The 25,309-nt window shown below is 38.6% G+C and overlaps 1 protein-coding gene across 1 annotated transcript in view; it reads right to left on the bottom strand.

Annotated features, from left to right (window-relative positions):
• Positions 1-25,309, bottom strand: part of CACNA1C (calcium voltage-gated channel subunit alpha1 C) — a 1,426,303-nt gene that overhangs the window by 942,359 nt on the left and 458,635 nt on the right. Inside the window, 1 exon segment of the mRNA XM_053719677.1 lies at positions 8,798-8,937. Coding sequence (XP_053575652.1) covers positions 8,798-8,937 — 140 coding nt within the window.

Below are 25,309 nucleotides of genomic sequence, written 5' to 3'. Positions count from 1 at the left end.
CATGCAATTAAAAAAAAACTTTCCAATTTATTTCTGAACAATTTACTATTTACCTGTGAAAACAGAATTTATGTTTACCTGATAAATTACTTTCTCCAACGGTGTGTCCGGTCCACGGCGTCATCCTTACTTGTGGGATATTCTCTTCCCCAACAGGAAATGGCAAAGAGCCCAGCAAAGCTGGTCACATGATCCCTCCTAGGCTCCGCCTACCCCAGTCATTCGACCGACGTTAAGGAGGAATATTTGCATAGGAGAAACCATATGTTACCGTGGTGACTGTAGTTAAAGAAAATAAATTATCAGACCTGATTAAAAAAACCAGGGCGGGCCGTGGATCGGACACACCGTTGGAGAAAGTAATTTATCAGGTAAACATAAATTCTGTTTTCTCCAACATAGGTGTGTACGGTCCACGGCGTCATCCTTACTTGTGGGAACCAATACCAAAGCTTTAGGACACGGATGAAGGGAGGGAGCAAATCAGGTCACCTAAATGGAAGGCACCACGGCTTGCAAAACCTTTCTCCCAAAAATAGCCTCAGAAGAAGCAAAAGTATCAAATTTGTAAAATTTAGAAAAAGTGTGCAGTGAAGACCAAGTCGCTGCCTTACATATCTGATCAACAGAAGCCTCGTTCTTGAAGGCCCATGTGGAAGCCACAGCCCTAGTGGAGTGAGCTGTGATTCTTTCAGGAGGCTGCCGTCCGGCAGTCTCATAAGCCAATCGGATAATGCTTTTAATCCAGAAGGAGAGAGAGGTAGAAGTTGCTTTTTGACCTCTCCGTTTACCAGAATAAACAACAAACAAAGACAAAGTTTGTCTGAAATCCTTAGTAGCTGCTAAGTAAAATTTGAGAGCACGAACTACATCCAAGTTGTGCAACAAACGTTCCTTCTTTGAAACTGGATTAGGACACAAAGAAGGCACAACTATCTCCTGGTTAATGTTTTTGTTAGAAACAACTTTTGGAAGAAAACCAGGTTTAGTACGCAAAACCACCTTATCTGCATGGAACACCAGATAAGGAGAAGAACACTGCAGAGCAGATAATTCTGAAACTCTTCTAGCAGAAGAAATTGCAACCAAAAACAAAACTTTCCAAGATAATAACTTAATATCAACGGAATGTAAGGGTTCAAACGGAACCCCCTGAAGAACTGAAAGAACTAGGTTGAGACTCCAAGGAGGAGTCAAAATTTTGTAAACAGGCTTGATTCTAACCAGAGCCTGAACAAAGGCTAGAACATCTGGCACAGCTGCCAGCTTTTTGTGAAGTAACACAGACAAGGCAGAAATCTGTCCCATCAAGGAACTTGCAGATAATCCTTTTTCCAATCCTTCTCGAAGGAAGGATAGACTCTTAGGAATCTTAACCTTGTCCCAAGGGAATCCTGCAGATTCACACCAACAGATATACCAAATTATGTGGTAATTTTTCTGGTTACAGGCTTTCAGGCCTGAACAAGAGTATTAATAACAGAATCTGAGAACCCTCGCTTTGATAAGATCAAGCGTTCAATCTCCAAGCAGTCAGCTGGAGTGGGTCGAACGGACCTAGAACAAGAAGGTCTCGTCTCAAAGGTAGCTTCCATGGTGGAGCCGATGACATATTCACCAGATCTGCATACCAAGTCCTGCGTGGCCACGCAGGAGCTATCAAAATCACCGACGCCCTCTCCTGATTGATCCTGGCTACCAGCCTGGGGATGAGAGGAAACGGCGGGAACACATAAGCTAGTTTGAAGGTCCAAGGTGCTACTAGTGCATCCACTAGAGCCGCCTTGGGATCCCTGGATCTGTACCCGTAGTAAGGAACTCTGAAGTTCTGACGAGAGGCCATCAGATCCATGTCTGGAATGCCCCACGGTTGAGTGACTTGGGCAAAGATTTCCGGATGGAGTTCCCACTCCCCCGGATGCAATGTCTGACGACTCAGAAAATCCGCTTCCCAATTTTCCACTCCTGGGATGTGGATAGCAGACAGGTGGCAGGAGTGAGACTCCGCCCATAGAATGATTTTGGTCACTTCTTCCATCGCTAGGGAACTCCTTGTTCCCCCCTGATGGTTGATGTATGAACTTGGCCCTCGCTAGCTGAGGCCAAGCTTTGAGAGCATTGAATATCGCTCTCAGTTCCAGAATATTTATCGGTAGAAGAGATTCTACCCGAGACCAAAGACCCTGAGCTTTCAGGGATCCCCAGACCGCGCCCCAGCCCATCAGACTGGCGTCGGTCGTGACAATGACCCACTCTGGTCTGCGGAAGGTCATCCCTTGTGACAGGTTGTCCAGGGACAGCCACCAACGGAATGAGTCTCTGGTCCTCTGATTTACTTGTATCTTCGGAGACAAGTCTGAATAGTCCCCATTCCACTGACTGAGCATGAACAGTTGTAATGGTCTTAGATGAATGCGCACAAAAGGAACTATGTCCATTGCCGCTACCATCAAACCTATCACTTCCATGCACTGCGCTATGGAAGGAAGAGGAACGGAATGAAGTATCCGACAAGAGTCTAGAAGTTTTGTTTTTCTGGCTTCTGTCAGAAAAATCCTCATTTCTAAGGAGTCTATTATAGTTCCCAAGAAGGGAACCCTCGTTGACGGAGATAGAGAACTCTTTTCCACGTTCACTTTCCATCCGTGAGATCTGAGAAAGGCCAGGACAATGTCCGTGTGAGCCTTTACTTGAGGAAGGGACGACGCTCGAATCAGAATGTCGTCCAAGTAAGGTACTACAGCAATGCCCCTTGGTCTTAGCACCGCCAGAAGGGACCCTAGTACCTATGAGAAAATCCTAGGAGCAGTGGCTAATCCGAAAGAAAACGCCACGAACTGGAAATGCTTGTCCAGGAATGCAAACCTTAGGAACCGATGATGTTCCTTGTGGATAGGAATATGTAGATACGCATCCTTGAAATCCACCTTGGTCATGAATTGACCTTCCTGGATGGAAGGAAGAAGTGTTCGAATGGTTTCCATCTTGAACGATGGAACCTTGAGAAACTTGTTCAAGATCTTGAGATCTAAGATTGGTCTGAACGTTCCCTCTTTTTTGGGAACTATGAACAGATTGGAGTAGAACCCCATCCCTTGTTCTCCTAATGGAACAGGATGAATCACTCCCATTTTTAGCAGGTCTTCTACCCAATGTAAGAATGCCTGTCTTCTTATGTGGTCTGAAGACAACTGAGACCTGTGGAACCTCCCCCTTGGAGGAAGCCCCTTGAACTCCAGAGAATAACCTTGGGAGACTATTTCTAGCGCCCAAGGATCCAGAACATCTCTTGCCCCAGCCTGAGCGAAGAGAGAGAGTCTGCCCCCCACCAGATCCGGTCCCGGATCGGGGGCCCGCATTTCATGCTGTCTTGGTAGCAGTGGCAGGTTTCCTGGCCTGCTTTCCTTGTTCCAGCCTTGCATAGGTCTCCAGGCTGGATTGGCTTGAGAAGTATTACCTTCCTGCTTAGAGGACGTAGCCCTTGGGGCTGATCCGTTTCTGCGAAAGGGACGAAACTTAGGTTTATTTTTGGTCTTGAAAAGACCTATCCTGAGGAAGGGCGTGGCCCTTGCCCCCAGTGATATCAGAGATAATCTCTTTCAAGTCAGGGCCAAAGAGTGTTTTCCCCTTGAAAGGAATGTCAAGCAATTTGTTCTTGGAAGACGCATCCGCTGCCCAAGATTTTAACCAAAGCGCTCTGCGCCACAATAGCAAACCCAGAATTTTTTCGCCGCTAACCTAGCCAATTGCAAGGTGGCGTCTAGGGTGAAAGAATTAGCCAATTTAAGAGCACGAATTCTGTCCATAATCTCCTCATAAGAAGAAGAATTACTAATAATCGCCTTTCCTAGCTCATCAAACTAGAAACACGCGGCTGCAGTGACAGGGACAATGCATGCAATTGGTTGTAGAAGGGAACCTTGCTGAACAAACATCTTTAGCAGACCTTCTAATTTTTTATCCATAGGATCTTGGAAAGCACAACTATCTTCTATGGGTATAGTGGCGCGCTTGTGTAGAGTAGAAACCGCCCCCTCGACCTTGGGGACTGTCTGCCATCAGTCCTTTCTGGGGTCGACTATTGGAAAACAATTTTATAAATATGGGGGGAGGTACTAAAGGTATACCGGGCCTGTCCCATTCTTTACTAACAATGTACGCCACCCGCTTGGATATAGGAAAAGCTTCGGGGGGCCCCGGGGCCTTTAAGAACTTTTCCATTTTACATAGTGGTTCTGGAATGACCAGATAATCACAATCATCCAAATTGGATAACACCTCCTTAAGCAGAGCGCGGAGATGTTCCAACTTAAATTTAAAAGTAATCACATCAGGTTCAGCTTGTTGAGAAATGTTTCCTGAATCTGAAATTTCTCCCTCAGACAAAACCTCCCTGGCCCCCTCAGACTGGTGTAGGGGCCCTTCAGAAACCATATCATCAGCGTTCTCATGCTCTACAGAATTTTCTAAAACAGAGCAGTCGCGCTTTCGCTGATAAGTGGGCATATTGGCTAAAATGTTTTTGATAGAATTATCCATTACAGCCGTTAAATGTTGCATAGTAAGGAGTATTGGCGCACTAGATGTACTAGGGGCCTCCTGTATGGGCAAGACTGGTGTAGACGAAGGAGGGGATGATGCAGTACCATGCTTACTCCCCTCACTTGAGGAATCATCTTGGGCATCATTTTTACTAAATTTTTTTATGACATAAAATACATATAGTTAAATGAGAAGGAACCTTGGTTTCCCCACAGTCAGAACACAATCTATCTGGTAGTTCAGACATGTTAAACAGGCATAAACTTGATAACAAAGCACAAAAAACGTTTTAAAATAAAACCGTTACTGTCACTTTAAATTTTAAACTAAACACACTTTATTACTGCAATTGCGAAAAAGTATGAAGGAATTGTTCAAAATTCACCAAAATTTCACCACAGTGTCTTAAAGCCTTAAAAGTATTGCACACCAAATTTGGAAGCTTTAACCCTTAAAATAACGGAACCGGAGCCGTTTTTATATTTAACCCCTTTACAGTCCCTGGAATCTGCTTTGCTGAGACCCAACCAAGCCCAAAGGGGAATACGATACCAAATGATGCCTTCAGAAAGACTTTTCTATGTATCAGAGCTCCACACACATGCAGCTGCATGCCATGCTGTCCTCAAAAACAAGTGCGCCATACCGGCGCGAAAATGAGGCTCTGACTATGATTAGGGAAAGCCCCTAAAGAATAAGGTGTCAAAAACAGTGCCTGCCGATATAATCATATCAAAATACCCAGAATAAATGATTCCTCAAGGCTAAATATGTGTTAATAATGAATCGATTTAGCCCAGAAAAAGTCTACAGTCTTAATAAGCCCTTGTGAAGCCCTTATTTACTATCTTAATAAAAATGGCTTACCGGATCCCATAGGGAAAATGACAGCTTCCAGCATTACATCGTCTTGTTAGAATGTGTCATACCTCAAGCAGTAAGAGACTGCACACTGTTCCCCCAACTGAAGTTAATTGCTCTCAACAGTCCTGTGTGGAACAGCCATGGATTTTAGTTACGGTGCTAAAATCATTTTCCTCATACAAACAGAAATCTTCATCTCTTTTCTGTTTCTGAGTAAATAGTACATACCAGCACTATTTTAAAATAACAAACTCTTGATTGAATAATAAAAACTACAGTTAAACACTAAAAAACTCTAAGCCATCTCCGTGGAGATGTTGCCTGTACAACGGCAAAGAGAATGACTGGGGTAGGCGGAGCCTAGGAGGGATCATGTGACCAGCTTTGCTGGGCTCTTTGCCATTTCCTGTTGGGGAAGAGAATATCCCACAAGTAAGGATGACGCCGTGGACCGGACACACCTATGTTGGAGAAAATGTAAATATACAGAATAGAACACCCCATATTTTTAACACCTTTTAAATCTGGTTGTAATCATTGGCCAGTTCTAGGTGGTGGTAAACTAATAAAGTACCAGCTACCATGAGTTTGCAAGGTAGTGTCTTACTTACATGTGTAGTTCTCTACATACAAGGTAGAGTCTTACTTACATGTGTAGTTCTCTACATACAAGGTAGTGTCTTACTTACATGTGTAGTTCTCTACATACAAGGTAGTGTCTTACGTACATGTGTAGTTCTCTACATACAAGGTAGTGTCTTACTTACATGTGTAGTTCTCTACATACAAGGTAGAGTCTTACTTACATGTGTAGTTCTCTACATACAAGGTAGTCTCTTACTTACATGTGTAGTTCTCTACATACAAGGTAGTGTCTTACTTACATGTGTAGTTCTCTACATACAAGGTAGTGTCTTACTTACATGTGTAGTTCTCTACATACAAGGTAGTGTCTTACTTACATGTGTAGTTCTCTACATACAAGGTAGTGTCTTACTTACATGTGTAGTTCTCTACATACAAGGTAGTGTCTTACTTACATGTGTAGTTCTCTGCATACAAGGTAGTGTCTTACTTACATGTGTAGTTCTCTGCATACAAGGTAGTGTCTTACTTACATGTGTAGTTCTCTACATACAAGGTAGTGTCTTACTTACATGTGTAGTTCTCTACATACAAGGTACTGTCTTACTTACATGTGTAGTTCTCTACATACAAGGTAGAGTCTTACTTACATGTGTAGTTCTCTACATACAAGGTAGTGTCTTACATACATGTGTAGTTCTCTACATACAAGGTAGTGTCTTACTTACATGTATACATACAAGGTAGTGTCTTACTTACATGTGTAGTTATCTACATACAAGGTAGAGTCTTACTTACATGTGTAGTTCTCTACATACAAGGTAGTGTATTACTTACATGTGTAGTTCTCTACATACAAGGTAGTGTCTTACTTACATGTGTAGTTCTCTACATACAAGGTAGTGTCTTACATACATGTGTAGTTCTCCACATACAAGGTAGTGTCTTACTTACATGTGTAGTTCTCCACATACAAGGTAGTGTCTTACATACATGTGTAGTTCTCTACATACAAGGTAGTGTCTTACTTACATGTGTAGTTATCTACATACAAGGTAGTGTATTACTTACATGTGTAGTTCTCTACATACAAGGTAGTGTCTTACTTACATGTGTAGTTCTCTACATACAAGGTAGTGTCTTACTTACATGTGTAGTTCTCCACATACAAGGTAGTGTCTTACATACATGTGTAGTTCTCTACATACAAGGTAGTGTCTTACTTACATGTGTAGTTATCTACATACAAGGTAGTGTATTACTTACATGTGTAGTTCTCTACATACAAGGTAGTGTATTACTTACATGTGTAGTTCTCTACATACAAGGTAGTGTCTTACGTACATGTGTAGTTCTCTACATACAACATCAAGACTGGCAAAGGAGGGGATCTTAAAAAGTAACGGTAGGAATAGATAGTAAACAATGGTAACTCCCAACAGTGCCCTGTGCACCATGATATTTAGCTTTGTCAACCTTTTGTACCACCAGTCTAGAACCTATTTTTATCTTACTTCTGAATTCAATTTATACACGAAAAATTAGATTTGTGCATTTAGAGGTCTCGTTCACCTCTGAACGCGGAAGAAGGTGGCTCTTTGTGCCGTTTGTCTATTTTCCTTGCCACATTTATTCTTGTGCAACAGTAACGTACTAAAATCTGTGCATTGCTGTAACTTAAGAATAAATGAGGCAATGAAAAAGCTGAACGACACAAAAAGCCGACTTCTTCTGCATTCGGAGGTGAACGAAACCTCCAAAAGCACGTGTCTACTGAAAACTCCATCCAATTTTAATAAGTTTTATAACATTTTTGGGATTTACCCACACTCCCATCTCCCCATCTATGTTTGTAATGAAAAACAGTCCACAAATCTATGCAGAAGTTAAAGGGATAGTAAAGTAAAAATTAAACTTAAATATGGATGGAGCATGACATTTTAAACAACTTTCCAATTTACTTCTATTATAAATTTTGCTTAGTTCTCTTGGTATCCTTTGTCAAAGAGTAATCCTAGGTGAGATCAGAAGTGTGCACATGTCTTAATCCATCTGGCAACAGTGCTTGTAACTATGTATAACATTGCAATAAACAATGTTTGAAACACTGCTACTATAGACTGCTATATAAACATGCACACTGCAAAGCTCTTATCAGCCTACCTAAGTTTAGTAAATTGGAAAGTTGTTTAAAATGGCATGCAATGCTCTATCTAAATCATGCAAATTTAATTTGTACTCTACTGTCCCTTTAAAGGGACAGTCTATACCAGAATGTTTAAAAGATAGATAATCCCTTTATTACCCATTCCCTAGTTTTGCATAAACAACACTGTTATATTAATATACGTTTTACCTCTGTGATTACCTTGTATCTAAGCCTCTGCACATTGCCCCCTTATTTCAGTTCTTTTGACAGACTTGCATTTTAGCCAATCAGTGCTGGCTCCTAGGAACTCCACATGCATGAGCACAGTGTTATCTATATGAAACACATGAACTAACACCCTCTAGTGGTGAAAAACTGTCAAAATGCATTTAGTAAAGAGGCGGCCTTAAAGGTCTAAGAAATTTGCATATGAACCTCCTAGGTATAGATTTCAACTAAGAATACCAATAGAGCAAAGCAAAATTGGTGATAAAAATAAATTGGAAAATTGTTTAAAATTACACGCCCTATATCTATCATGAAAGTTTATTTTAGACTAGACTGTCCCTTTAACTTTCATTAAATTGTTATTAAACTTCAGTTTTGCAGGATGTAGTTAGATACAGACACCAAGTAGATTAGTTCTTTGAGACTCACCCTACTACAACAATGATGAAATCCAACAAGTTCCAGCCATTTCGTAGGTAAGCATTGGGATGAAAGAGAAGCCCATATGCAATGACTTTTAGGAAGGCTTCCACTGTAAATATGATGAGGAAGAGATATTCCACCCGTTCCTAAGAAAGAGAAGACACATATGTTTATATACAATTGCATGTTCCATTTTAAGCATCACAATAGGTGAACTGGTGCTTTACCGTTAAACAAGCAGATAATAAGTGAGACATTGAGCTTCTACTCATTGCCTCTTGTAATACAATGGCAGTTGCAGAAATCTTGCTCAGTGTTTACTCAACTATCAGTCCATCATCTCATGTCTACTTCTTTACTATGCTTTTTTGTTTCATCCCTCACATTTTCAGATCAAATATTTGCGTTTCCATTTCCGGAACATGCTCTAACCTTTCTCATATGAGACAGAACACAAATAATTATTCTCTCAATTTCATATCTCTTAATTTCACTACAATAACATCATCCTAACAGACCTGTTTCATTATCCTCAAAGATTAATTTCAAAATTATAACCTGCTCAGCAAATCTATTTATCCTGTTCAGTCAGCCTACCAAGGTTTATAACTTTACATTCTATTTGAGACACCTGTCACAACTCCCTTATCAACTTTCTGGGCTGTTTATTTAAAGATATCCACCAATGTGTTTTGCTCTGTGGTTGACAGTCTTATATCAAGCATTCATCTTAAACTCTGTCTCTACCTATCACTTAGATTGTATTTGGGGGAAGAGCCCTTATAATCAAACTGTATTCTAGAGGTTTGTTTTATCTTCCAGCCACTCTACCCTTTTATAGCATTTTAGAATATAATAACATTTAGCAAGAATAATATGATCATAAGCTGAAAACAGTAGACAGTTAGAACAACAACAATCATTCAGAAATAGCATCTCTTTTTCTCAGTCCTTATGAAAAGAAAGATGTTTGAGGTCAGATTTCTGGTATTTATCAAGTTGTCAGAATTAATGTTTTCCATGTTTATCCCACAAATAGAATCATAATGGCTTTTTTCCATTAGGAAGATTTGACCAAAATCTTCCATTAGCTTTGATTGTGTTTCCTTAACTGAATAACAAGTGTTAATTGCAATGAAACAACCTGCACTCAAAGATCAACCAATTAGCTTATGAAATACATAATGAGAATTAAATAATTGAGTTTTTTTACAAATACTTTTAAAATATGCATAATTAAAAAAAGTATTTAAAATGAAATTTGAGGTATAGTTTATCCAAACCTAATGCAGAGATACATTTTTGCTAATAGAGATACTAGGTTATCAGATTTTGCAATGTTTTGCTTTAAGCAATGCATTTATATAATTTTTTAATGTTCATAAAGGTTTTCTGTGTTTTTTTACATTTCTATTTAGGTGGGGTATTTGAAATGTATAATTTATTCTTAAATGGGCATATGTCTGTTTATGTACCATCTTAACATGATACCTTAGAAGGATATTAAATACAGTGCCCTAAGTAGCAAGTGGAGCAGAAAAATAATAGCGCTACTGAGCGCTAACACCATTCAAGTTAAATCAATAGCACTCTTATTACAAGTTGAAAGTAAAAAATTTTCGTCCAAGCAAAAGCCTCAAGCACACTAACATCTTGAGGGCGTGCTAAAAAAAAGTCTGTTATGGTTTTCGCTTGTGCGCTAAACTTTAGGTGTGTTAAGAAATACAGTACTTAAAATAGCATTGTTCTTCACTAAGAAGAAAATGCTGTTTTTATTTTGAAATATATAGATATATGTAATAAGTATAAAAAAAAATTCTGCATGAAGAACAATGCTATTTCAAGTATTTCTATTTAAAAAAAGATATAGAGGCCTATTTATGAAATGTCTGTCTGACCTGATCCGACAGTGCGGATCAGGTCCGACAGACATCACTGAATGCGGAGAGCAATACGCTCTCCGTATTCAGCATTGCACCAGCACCTCACAAGAGCTGCTGGTGCAACGACACCACCTGCAGACTCGCGGCCAATTGGCCGCCAGCAGGGGGATGTCAATCAACCCGATGGTACTCGATCGGGTTGAATTCCGGCGATTCTTGTCCGCCTCATCAGAGCAGGTGGACAGGGTTAAGGAGCAGCGGTCTTTAGACCGCTGCTTCATAACTGCTGTTTCTGGCGAGCCTGCCAAACAATGCGTCAAGCTCCATTTGGAGCTTGATAGATAGGCCCCATAGTATTACCATTGTTTTAAAGTTATATGGTAATGTCCAGTTTCAGAATGCAGTCCATTCCTGTGTTTTGTATGAGTCTAGGGAAATTACATAAGGTCTGTGCACCCTTGTGTAGTTCTCAGTTTGTTTGATTCAAAGAATGCATTGTTTGGCTGTAGATAGGGACCCAGGTGGGAAGAGGCCTTGATGTGGCCCTGGGCTTGAACCATTTGAAATGGAAAGGCAGCACACCAGGATTGAATTAAAAGCGAAGCTTTATTCCATAAAAAAAAAAAGACACACGAGTAACATGCGTGAGGAGGGGGCATGGCCTTACGCGTTTCATGCCATGCGGCACTTAGTCATAGGATAGTGAATGAGTACAAGGTAAGTAAATACCCTGCCACCACCAATCAGAGTAATATCCTCATTTATGGGAGTGACAACGTATATGGATACAAATTAGACACACAGAAAAGGAACTTACATGTGAATTAATTAAGTTTAACGATGTTAAACAAAACTAAACCAATACCACTGACAGAGTGAAACAAAAAAGTATAACATAACCAGCCTTATAATAAGTAAGAAAATTATTTGAATGAAAATAGAAATTTTACTGACCCATTGAGGAAACAGATGTCAACCTGTCACATTAAAAGTAAACAATTAACACGTCACATAGACGTATAAATTGTTTTGATTCAGCAAATACACACATAATAGTGTCTTATACGTCTGTGTGACGTGTTAATTGTTTACTTTTAATGTGACAGGTTGACATCTGTTTCCTCAATGGGTCAGTAAAATTTCTATTTTCATTCAAGTACAGTAATTTTCTTACTTATTATAAGGCTGGTTATGTTATACTTTTTTGTTTCACTCTGTCAGTGGTATTGGTTTAGTTTTGTTTAACATTGTTAAACTTAATTAATTCACATGTATGTTCCTTTTCTGTGTGTCTAATTTGTATCCATATACGTTGTCACTCCCATAAATGAGGATATTACTCTGATTGGTGGTGGCAGGGTATTTACTTACCTTGTACTCATTCACTATCCTATGACTAAGTGCCGCATGGCACGAAACGAGTAAGGCCACGCCCCCTCCTCACGCATGTTATTCTTGTGTGTCTTTTTTCATGGAATAAAGCTTCGCCTTTAATGCAATCCTGGTGTGCTGCCTTTCCATTTTTTGTGCATTTGGGACACGCTCAGTCCTGTTACTTTTTAGCTGGCACCTCAAGACTTCAATCAAGTCTCTGAGTGTAATCGTCTTTACGACTCGGATTTTCATTGCTAACGGCTTCTCCCAGCTGATCTCTAGATTTGTTCCTGTGAGCCGTGCTACTTTTCTTCTGTTGCTTCATTGAACCATTTGACCAGATGCCGTAACTAACTCTTCTATTTTTGCTTTTAATCTTCGCTGTGTGCTTGCAAGAGAGTGCCAGACTTTCTCTGTGTGTTGAATAATTTACTTTGTAAACTTTCCCTATGGGCTTTGCACCCAGACGTGTCTGGGGTTAACTACTTCAATCTCTGAAAACCGTGCAGCTGGCTGTGAGTGCTATTGAGCACCCAGAGCTGTGCATTTTGCAGGGTCATAGGATGTATACCCAGTCCAGTTTGAGAAAGCCGTCCATTTCTGTGCACCCTTGTGTGGTTCCCAGTTTGTTTGATTGAAAGCATGCATTGTTTGGCTGTAGATAGGGAACCAGAAGGGAAGAGACCTTGACGTGGTCCTGGGCTTGAACTATTTGGCCAGATGCTGTACCTAACTCTTCCATTTTTGCTTTTAATCTTAGCTGCCTGTTTGTAAAAGTGTGCCAGAGTTTCTCTGTGTGTTGTGTATATATAACTATATTTATTTATATATATAGTTTTATGTGTATATATGTGTATGTATGTGTGCACATACATACCTAAACACACATAGGCCTCTATTTAACAAAGTCTGGCGGACCTGATCCGTCAGTGCGGATCAGATCCGCCAGACCTCACTGAATATGGAGAGCAATAAGCTCTCCGTATTCAGCATTGCACCAGCAGCTCACAAGAGCTGCTGGTGCAACGCCGCCCCCTGCAGACTCACGGCCAATAGGCCGCCAGCAGGGAGGTGTCAATCAACCCAATCGTACTCGATCGGGTTGAATTCCAGCGATGTCTGTCCGCCTGCTCAGAGCAGGCGGACAGGGTTATGGAGCAGCGGTCTTTGTGACCTCTGCTTCATAACTGCTGTTTCTGGCGAGTCTGAAGACTCGCCAGAAACACGGGCCGTCAAGCTCCTTTCAGAGCTTGATAGATAGGCCCCATAGTATATGTGTTTAGGTATGTATTTGCACACATACATATACATATATACACATAAAAAATATGCATACACACATACAAATATATACACACATAGGTGCACCTTTGTGTCCATCTCATTCAAGCACCTTGTGTGTGTGTGTGTGTGTGTGTGTGTGTGTGTGTGTGTGTGTGTGTGTGTGTGTGTGTGTGTGTGTGTGTGTGTGTGTGTGTGTGTGTGTGTGTGTGTGTGTGTGTGTGTGTGTGTGTGTGTGAGTGTGTGTGAGTGTGTGTGTGTGTGTGTGTGAAATACTTTATTCTAATATGTTTTATACATGTTTTGTGATTTGTTTATTGTAGCCCTAATACAGGTAGAAAACTATTTATCCAGTCTGCTTGGGGACGGAAAATGTTTGTATTTCAAAATATTTTGGATTTTTGTAATACATTTGCATCCTTAAAATAGGATATTTTGGAGAGGCTATGGGACCGAGTGTTAACAACAATAGCTTATGTCCTTTAGGCAATATTTACATGTAAATTCTACAGCTTACACATGCAAACTAAAGGTAGTTTTATATAATTTTTAATACTTTTGTATACATAGTATCTTCAGAAAGACAGTGCACTACTGTAACCAGAAAGGTAATATTTGTTGTTTAAATAAATTTAGACCATTATTTGCATTTTAGAACACAAAAAAACAAAGACAAAGAAAGATTGTGACTTACAGGCTGGAAAATTAGTAATTTTTGATATTTTTATTTTAAAAAATAATAATAATGAAATAGTTTGGATTTTAGAATAAATTTGGGTTTTGGAATTCCAGATTTGGGGATTTATACCTGTACTTCACTTAAATCTCAAAGTTTTTTTAAGCAATGTTATGTGTTTGGCTCAAGCGCAAAACACATAACTCACAACTTGTAATATAAATAATGTGACCTCTCTATCCGTTGAAAGTATAGGGCGAACTAAAGGAATGTTGGCCGCAGTAGACATTCTCTGGTAATTTGTTAGAGAATGTAACTTTTGTGTTGCTCACCCTGGAACTCTAATTGTTTAGCATCTGCAGTGACAGAAACAGACAGACAGTAAGATAGAGATATCAGATGAGCTAGATAACAGACAGATGAATTACAGCTCTGTTTGGGTTAAAACCAAAAATATTCTCAGTTTAAACTAAAGTAGTGTTACTATTACTGAGTAGAGTTTTATTTTCTGTTCTTGGTTATACATAACATGACTAATGCATGCAAATGTTATACTGAGCTCCGGGGATATCTATATTATGCTCCATAATATTATCACTAAAGAATATACATTTGCACAAAACCTGTAATAGCTTTATTATACATAATCTGGTAAATAGGAATAACAGTTTGCCATACAAATGACAACTACATGTAGCATGTATTGATGAGCTCTATGTGTTGTCATTTTGTCTTTCAAACATCTCTTATTTTCTCAGTCTGGGTTGATATTATTTTGCAAGTTTTTTTCAAGTCTAGCACCATGAAATAATACACAATATATACATAAGTTAGGCATCCTTAGTCCCCACAGCCATTTACAAGTCGGAGAGTGAAGGTTATGCTTGTATGAGCGAAGGTTAGTTCTTAAAGTCGATGGCCTAGTATAGAGTGTCTATCATGGTCAACGGAAATAAGAGCATCCAGGTAAAAAAATTAATGAAACTTTGGAGAAGAAAAGGTAAGAAAAGGCAGAGCTTTGCACACACAAATGTAAATTTACCATCCCTGTAGATGAACCTGTCCACCTACAATCGCCACTTGTGATGTTTCATCGAAGGGCAACATTTAACATTGAACAAGAGGATTCCTGTGCAATGACGCTAGAGCAGGGCATGTCAATCACCCCAAATGAGGGAGTTCTGAGGTGGTGGATAGGGGGGAAAAAGAAGTTTCTCCTTATAGCGCTGCATAATCTGTTGGCGCTCTATAATATACAAATAACCGATAATAATAATAATAATAATAATTCTTAGCGAGCCTGCTCCATACAGCTGAAAAGCTGCAAACGTAGCTTAATATATTTACCTGATATATGTGCACACATGATTTACTTGCCTTTATACTGGGAACCCCCAAAGCCATATTTGGAAAAGCACTTGTACATAATCTAATTGCAAAAAAAGAATTGTGGGAAGACTGCCTGCCTGGATTTTCCATGTAGTGAGAATAAAATAGATATCTAATACTTAAAGGGATACTGTAAATTATAAAAATGCCCCTTTCTCCTAAAAATGTTCTCATGACTTGTTATCCCAGCTGTATAATAAATACAGGACAGTCAAAATGAAACGTTCATGATTTAGATCACTGGTTTTCAAACCTGTCCTCCAGCCTCCCTAACAGGGCACATTTTGAGGACATGGAAACTGGAGCACAGGTGAAACAATCAGCTGATTAGTAAACATGGCTATTTTACCTGCTCTCATCCAAGGTAATCCTGAAAATCTGGCCTGTTGGGGAGGCCTTATGATATGTTTGAAAACCAGTGATTTAGATAAAACATGCAATTTTAAACAATTTTCCAGTTTATACCTATTATCTAATTTGCTTGGTTCTCTTGGTTTCCATTGTTGAAAAGCATACCTAGGTAAGCTCAGGAGCAGCAATGCACTAGTGGGAGCTAGCTGCTGACAGGTAGCTGCACATATATTCCTCATGGCATAGGTTAACCAGATGTGTTCAGCTAGATACCAGTAGTGCATTGCTGCAAGTTTTTTTATCAACAATTTTTCTAAATAAACACAGTATTTGTTTAGTGAGCATAAAATATCCATTACCGATGCAAACATGGCAAACAGTAACAAACAACGCAATATAAATGGATATTTATATAAACAACATACATTATTAAAATCTATTTTATTTTTTAAATACTGCATATAATTAATTTAAAAATATCAAAGATAAGAGAGGGCGCATACACTATATATACACTGTACAACTTCATACACAGCTCATTCAATATATGGCACTTGTACCTATTAACATACAATTATATCAAAGTCCCATGTTGAAAGTCACTATGATGGCTGCACTCCTCTTCACAGAAGATACTGGAAAAACTGTAAAATAGAAGAAAGAGAGGGGCACCTCATGTGTAGAATCACCAAATCAAAAAAGCCAAAGCTTATGCACGTGAGCCAAATTGCTACTCACATTTAAAATAAGCACTTATTTTAAATGTGAGTACCAATTTGGCTCACGTGCATAAGCTTTGGCTTTTTTGATTTGGTGATTCTACACATGAGGCGCCCCTCTCTTTCTTTTATTTCATATAATTTATTTATCAAGACTATCAAACACACCCTCACTACAGTACCCTCATAAATAATATATAATTAAAATAATTATTAACGGTTTACAGCAAAGAGATATGAAAAGAAACAGCAGTAATAGGGTTAAATATGTTGAAATGTCATGTTTATTTGCTCAGCAGTGGCAATTGAATAAAAAAAAAGCCTCATTGCGGGGTGCGCTGTGACATTTGGCTGTCTGTCCCGCAGAGCTTCAGAGATAATGACATATTAGTACTCTTTACTGCCCTGCTCTGTATATATTCCTTTCTTTCCTAAAATTGTATCGCCTAATTTATGTTATAATTTAGATTTAATACTGTGCCACATATCCTCTATACACATCAAGATATATGAAAGATTTGCAGTTAATCATGATAAATATATATTTTTTTAAATTTAAATTGAAGTTAGCAGAAACTCTATGTTAACACAAAACTGATACGGTCGTATCAATGCTCTCTGGCTGATAAGGACATTCTAACAACTATGTATGGGGAAGGACGAATTACAGTAAGTCGATAAAGAAAAAAGTTTAAATTTGATATATTACCTGGCTACCGGCTAGTAGATTGGTTGTAAACAAATAACAAATATCAAATCTATAAATCCTAACTTTTAAATTCATATTTAAATTATCCTATCAAATATAGATATATGTATTTAATAATTTGTATTTTAATGATGAAGTTATTGTAGACGATGTGCACAATGACATTAAGTGATGATAATAAGGAACATTTTGTATTTTTCAGAATTTGCGGCAACAGCTTTTGATGAATAATTGATCATTTCCTGACTGTTCTTACATCTTAAAACAAATCCGTATTTTTTTTTTTCACGATCATTGATTCTATTCCAGTTGTTAAAAACGTAAAAAACCTACACACTAGACGCAGATAATTTCTCATTGTTCATAAACACACTGTGTAACGATGTCATGTTTTACATGAAAGGTCACAAATCAGACTTACCCCCATCAAAAGAACTTAAAATTACATATCTCATAAAATGTTTAAAGGGCAATTATAGTCAAAAAATTACATTCTCTAATTCAGTCACGCATGTTATTTCAAAACTAGCGACCGTGTAATGCTATGTGTTAAACATAGTTAAAATTCTGCTGGTCATGAACAATCACCAGCACTAGTCGTACGACCCAGCTGTGCAGTGCACTTTCATTACATATTTTGCATATAGAAGGCAGCTCAGTCATTCCTGGATGAAGTTATCATGCCATAAATTACAAAAACAGCAAAATACAGGTAAGGGCTAGATTACAAGTGGAGCACTAATTTATTGCGCACATGCAAACAGCAAATTTGCCAGTTTCCAGACGCCCGATAAATAAACAAATTAGCGCTCATAAAATTAACCCAAGATCAGATCTCTGGTTAATTTTATAAATGTGCGCCAAATGCCCGCAAAATACAATGGTGTGTATTTTATTAAAAAATAAAAAAATATAGCTTTTTTTGTTTCTTAATAAATTAACTGCACTGCACTACACATATTAACACATATATATATATATGTATATATTCATATACATATATAATAAAAAATGCTGCGTTACTTTCCCCCTTTGCTGCGCGAGGTTCTGATGCTGTCGAACGAGGCTCCATTAGGAGCCTAGGAAACGCGCTCTCATCTTCCTAGCAATGTGAACGCAAGATCGCATTTGCATTGTGATTTACTTGTAATGCCAGTGTACATTATCGTGCGTTGGTATTGCTATTCCTGTAAAGAAAAACAGAAAGAGCAGAAATCTGCCCCTTGAGAGAACTGGCTGATAAACCCTTATCTAGGCCCTCCTGTACAAATTGAAGAATACAAAGGATTTTCACAGAATGCCAGGAATAACCACTAGCAGAACGCCACAAAATACATACTTTCCACACCTTTATGATAAATCTTTCTTGTCACTGGTTTGCGAGCATGTATGAAGGTCTCAATTACCAAATCAGAGGAACCTCTCTGAGAAAAAATCAACTGTTCAATCTCCATGTAGTTAAGCTGAGAGCTTGAAGGTTTTGACAGAAGAACGGACCTTGTATCAGAAGACCATTTCCTAATATACAAAAAAAACCTTCTGTCTCATAATTTTATAAATTAAGCAGTAAACTAAATTTTACCTTTAATCTACAATAAAAAAATCATGCTAGCTTTGTGTATTAAGAGCATAATGAATGACTTCTTTTCATATATAAGCAAAGGGTATATGAAGAATATGCCTAATATTTCATTCAACAGTAATTAATTCAGTCAAAATAAAAATATCAATAACTATTGTTTAACACTGAGCACTGAACATTATATTGTAACACAGGTCTGGCTTCTGGAGACAAGAGGAAACCAGATATTATATATAAATTGCATTTGGTTTCCAGGACTGACAATTTATAATCATAATAACATGTCTCCTCTGTGGTCCAAAATATCAAAGGTCAATGTTCATTGCGACATGACAGATGGATTTCTGTCATTAATTCAATGCTGCAAGACAGTTGCCTCCCCTGAATTATCAGCTCCTTGGTTTGTTATTATAACATTTTATATTGATACATATAGCTACTACATTTCATGACAACAAATACACACCCCACAAGATGAAAAGAAATTCTGGTGCATCAATTTTCTGAAAAACAAATAACCCGTTCTGAATCCTTTGCTAGTGCTACATCTTCTCACATTACTAGTAGCTTCAAGGGGCTATATCCCTGAACCTGGGGCAGTAAAGCTTCAAAAGTATACTGGGGCAATTGCTCCTAGTGGCCAAGATGTCAAAGTTCCATCGTTTAGAAATAAGGGGCTGATCTTAATCTTTTAGCAAAGCTTATAATACAATTTATTGTATTTACAAAAAGTCCAAAAGGATTGTGATTGACCACTAAGTTACTTTTCTAAGATGGAATTACCACGCATGTGCAACATCATTTCTTTCTGAAGGCAGCTACTTTGGAAAAGCCGCGGACATATTTCTAACACATAGAGCAGTAGCATTCCAACAGTTGGTGCTGCTCAGAGCTACTAGGAGCAATTATCGCAACATATATTTGGTGCTTTACTGTCTAGGGGCAGGGCTATAGCCCATTGTAGCCCACTAGTGATGTCACAGAATGATACACTAGTAAATGGTTCAGTACATGTTTGTTGCAGGAAAAATAATCTAAAATGTTGCATTTTGGAAACAGAAGGATCATTAGACCAAAATTACTAAAAAAAAAAAAAAAAAAAAAAAAGAGGGAGAGAGAGAAAAGCGAAGTCAGGTCATTAAAAAAAAAATATCATTATTTGTACATAGTCTCTGAAGGTTAAAAATATATATATAATAAATAAAATTAAAAAATTGGCAGCTGTTCTTACTGGTCATTGTTGCCTTTAGTGTATTTATTTATTTATTTATAGAATTTTCTTTAAACAGAAAGTGGTTAAGAAACTTTGGTTCACATGCGGTTCTACAGATAAGTTAACCAAGTGTATAGGCTTGTAATTAAAATATAAACTTAATTGTTTTTGTTTTTTAGCTTTTTAAAAACAATCCTGGGAATTATTTGTTTGTTGAAATGTTAATAGAGCATGCATGGGATTTTCTACAATGACAGCATCAGGCAAAGTGTTTGGAACTGTATAAGATTAAAGATGATGTGTTTTCAAGAATGTTCAGATCTTAATAAACATGTAGGATTGTGTGTGCAAAACAAATATGTATTAAATTATTGGAACAGGGGTAGAGATATGGACCCATTTTAAATATCGAGTTAACACAGTATTTTGATGGTTTACAATCTTAAAACCTTTTATCAGACCATACTAACCCATATCATAGGTTGATTGCCAAGATTGAATAGCTGTATAAATCACTACGACCTCTCTAGCATGTCCCAGGTAACTTATCACACCACATGTCATAAGCTTAACATGTAAGCCTGGTGACATTCTAGCAATTATTTCCAGAGCTGAATAACATATGTGCCTATTAGATGGGGACATTTGATGTGTTAAAACAATCTTAAATGTTATCTTCCTTTGTTTTTAGTGTCCATGTAACTCAAGATTCAAAGAAGTCCACAAAAAAAATATATCTATATTTCAATTCAATCCAATTTTTTTAGTTCATTAAGTTTTAGGTACGAGTTAATTAGCATGTAGCAAGTCAGTACATAGCTGCATCATGCTGTCTGAAAATGACAACACAATATTTTATTGGTGTCACCACATGCTTAGGGAGGTTATGTAGGGGAATCCCGAAGACAGAAGTCCTCTGTTCTGTCACTCTTAAATTACCTGCATATTCTATCCAAAGCCCTCATTTAAAACACAACTGACTATGGCCTAGATTTAGAGTTCGGCGGTAGCCGTCAAAACCAGCGTTAGAGGCTCCTAACGCTGGTTTTGGCCGCCCGCTGGTATTTGGAGTCAGTGATTAAAGGGTCTAACGCTCACTTTGCAGCCGCGACTTTTCCATACCGCAGATCCCCCTACGCCATTTGCGTAGCCTATCTTTTCAATGGGATCTTTCTAACGCTGGTATTTAGAGTCGTTTCTGCAGTGAGCGTTAGAGCTCTAACGACAAGATTCCAGCCGCCTGAAAATAGCAGGAGTTAAGAGCTTTCTGGCTAACGCCGGTTTATAAAGCTCTTAACTACTGTACCCTAAAGTACACTAACACCCATAAACTACCTATGTACCCCTAAACCGAGGTCCCCCCACATCGCCGCCACTCGATTAAAATTTTTAACCCCTAATCTGCCGACCGCCACCTACGTTATACTTATGTACCCCTAATCTGCTGCCCCTAACACCGCCGACCCCTGTATTATATCTATTAACCCCTAACTTGCCCCCCACAACGTCGCCGCAAGCTACTTAAAATAATTAACCCCTAATCTTCCGACCGCAAATCGCCGCCACCTACGTTATCCCTATGTACCCCTAATCTGCTACCCCTAACATCGCCGACCCCTATGTTATATTTATTAACCCCTAATCTGCCCCCCTCAACGTCGCCGACACCTACCTACACTTATTAACCCCTAATCTGCCGAGCGGACCTGAGCGCTACTATAATAAAGTTATTAACCCCTAATCCGCCTCACTAACCCTATCATAAATAGTATTAACCCCTAATCTGCCCTCCCTAACATCGCCGACACCTACCTTCAATTATTAACCCCTAATCTGCCGACCGGAGCTCACCGCTATTCTAATAAATGTATTAACCCCTAAAGCTAAGTCTAACCCTAACACTAACACCCCCCTAAGTTAAATATAATTTTTATCTAACGAAATAAATTAACTCTTATTAAATAAATGATTCCTATTTAAAGCTAAATACTTACCTGTAAAATAAATCCTAATATAGCTACAATATAAATTATAATTATATTATAGCTATTTTAGGATTAATATTTATTTTACAGGCAACTTTGTAATTATTTTAACCAGGTACAATAGCTATTAAATAGTTAAGAACTATTTAATAGTTACCTAGTTAAAATAATAACAAATTTACCTGTAAAATAAATCCTAACCTAAGATATAATTAAACCTAACACTACCCTATCAATAAAATAATTAAATAAACTACCTACAATTACCTACAATTAACCTAACACTACACTATCAATAAATAAATTAAACACAATTGCTACAAATAAATACAATTAAATAAACTATCTAAAGTACAAAAAATAAAAAAGAACTAAGTTACAGAAAATAATAAAATATTTACAAACATAAGAAAAATATTACAACAATTTTAAACTAATTACACCTACTCTAAGCCCCCTAATAAAATAACAAAGCCCCCCAAAATAAAAAATTCCCTACCCTATTCTAAAATACAAATATTACAAGCTCTTTTACCTTACCAGCCCTGAACAGGGCCCTTTGCGGGGCATGCCCCAAGAATTTCAGCTCTTTTGCCTGTAAAAAAAAACATACAATACCCCCCCCCAACATTACAACCCACCACCCACATACCCCTAATCTAACCCAAACCCCCCTTAAATAAACCTAACACTACCCCCCTGATGATCTTCCTACCTTGTCTTCACCATGCCAGGTTCACCGATCCGTCCTGGCTCCAAGATCTTCATCCAACCCAAGCGGGGGCTAGACATCCACTGAAGAAGTCCAGAAGAGGGTCCAAAGTCTTCCTCCTATCCGGCAAGAAGAGGACATCCGGACCGGCAAACATCTTCTCCAAGCGGCATCTTCTATCTTCTTCCATCCGATGACGACCGGCTCCATCTTGAAGACCTCCAGCGCGGATCCATCCTCTTCTTCCGACGACTAGACGACGAATGACGGTTCCTTTAAGGGACGTCATCCAAGATGGCGTCCCTCGAATTCCGATTGGCTGATAGGATTCTATCAGCCAATCGGAATTAAGGTAGGAATTTTCTGATTGGCTGATGGAATCAGCCAATCAGAATATAGTTCAATCCGATTGGCTGATCCAATCAGCCAATCAGATTGAGCTCGCATTCTATTGGCTGTTCCGATCAGCCAATAGAATGCGAGCTCAATCTGATTGGCTGATTGGATCAGCCAATCGGATTGAACTATATTCTGATTGGCTGATTCCATCAGCCAATCAGAAAATTCCTACCTTAATTCCGATTGGCTGATAGAATCCTATCAGCCAATCGGAATTCGAGGGACGCCATCTTGGATGACGTCCCTTAAAGGAACCGTCATTCGTCGTCTAGTCGTCGGAAGAAGAGGATGGATCCACGCTGGAGGTCTTCAAGATGGAGCCGGTCGTCATCGGATGGAAGAAGATAGAAGATGCCGCTTGGAGAAGATGTTTGCCGGTCCGGATGTCCTCTTCTTGCCGGATAGGAGGAAGACTTTGGACCCTCTTCTGGACTTCTTCAGTGGATGTCTAGCCCCCGCTTGGGTTGGATGAAGATCTTGGAGCCAGGACGGATCGGTGAACCTGGCATGGTGAAGACAAGGTAGGAAGATCATCAGGGGGGTAGTGTTAGGTTTATTTAAGGGGGGTTTGGGTTAGATTAGGGGTATGTGGGTGGTGGGTTGTAATGTTGGGGGGGGGGTATTGTATGTTTTTTTTTACAGGCAAAAGAGCTGAAATTCTTGGGGCATGCCCCGCAAAGGGCCCTGTTCAGGGCTGGTAAGGTAAAAGAGCTTGTAATATTTGTATTTTAGAATAGGGTAGGGAATTTTTTATTTTGGGGGGCTTTGTTATTTTATTAGGGGGCTTAGAGTAGGTGTAATTAGTTTAAAATTGTTGTAATATTTTTCTTATGTTTGTAAATATTTTATTATTTTCTGTAACTTAGTTCTTTTTTATTTTTTGTACTTTAGATAGTTTATTTAATTGTATTTATTTGTAGCAATTGTGTTTAATTAATTTATTGATAGTGTAGTGTTAGGTTAATTGTAGGTAATTGTAGGTAGTTTATTTAATTATTTTATTGATAGGGTAGTGTTGGGTTTAATTATATCTTAGGTTAGGATTTATTTTACAGGTAAATTTGTTATTATTTTAACTAGGTAACTATTAAATAGTTCTTAACTATTTAATAGCTATTGTACCTGGTTAAAATAATTACAAAGTTGCCTGTAAAATAAATATTAATCCTAAAATAGCTATAATATAATTATAATTTATATTGTAGCTATATTAGGATTTATTTTACAGGTAAGTATTTAGCTTTAAATAGGAATCATTTATTTAATAAGAGTTAATTTATTTCGTTAGATAAAAATTATATTTAACTTAGGGGGGTGTTAGTGTTAGGGTTAGACTTAGCTTTAGGGGTTAATACATTTATTAGAATAGCGGTGAGCTCCGGTCGGCAGATTAGGGGTTAATAATTGAAGGTAGGTGTCGGCGATGTTAGGGAGGGCAGATTAGGGGTTAATACTATTTATGATAGGGTTAGTGAGGCGGATTAGGGGTTAATAACTTTATTATAGTAGCGCTCAGGTCCGCTCGGCAGATTAGGGGTTAATAAGTGTAGGCAGGTGGAGGCGACGTTGTGGGGGGCAGATTAGGGGTTAATAAATATAACATAGGGGTCGGCGATGTTAGGGCAGCAGATTAGGGGTACATAGGGATAACGTAGGTGGCGGCGGTTTACGGAGCGGCAGATTAGGGGTTAAAAGTGTTATGCAGGGGTCAGCGATAGCGGGGGCGGCAGATTAGGGGTTAATAAGTGTAAGGTTAGGGGTGTTTAGACTCGGGGTACATGTTAGAGTGTTAGGTGCAGACGTAGGAAGTGTTTCCCCATAGGAAACAATGGGGCTGCGTTAAGAGCTGAACGCTGCTTTTTTGCAGGTGTTAGGTTTTTTTTCAGCTCAAACAGTCCCATTGTTTCCTATGGGGGAATCGTGCACGAGCACGTTTTTGATGCCGGCCGCGTCCGTAAGCAACTCTGGTATCGAGAGTTGCATTTGCGGTAAATATGCTCTACGCTCCTTTTTTGGAGCCTAACGCAGCATTTGTTTGAACTCTCGATACCAGAGTTAAATTTATGGTGCGGCCAGAAAAAAACCCGCGGAGCGTTAACAGCCCTTTTACCGCCGAACTCCAAATCTAGGCCTATGTGTCAGAGATAATATGTGGTTAATATTGGATAAGCCTGAAACATATGTCCATCCAAATTCACATTTGTTTAATGCTGCACTGACAGATACACTTCTATTTGTTGTCATC

This window comes from Bombina bombina, chromosome 6 (assembly GCF_027579735.1).
Source record: "Bombina bombina isolate aBomBom1 chromosome 6, aBomBom1.pri, whole genome shotgun sequence".
In the NCBI taxonomy this organism is placed as follows: domain Eukaryota; kingdom Metazoa; phylum Chordata; class Amphibia; order Anura; family Bombinatoridae; genus Bombina; species Bombina bombina.
This window is presented reverse-complemented; position numbering and strand designations above follow the sequence as displayed.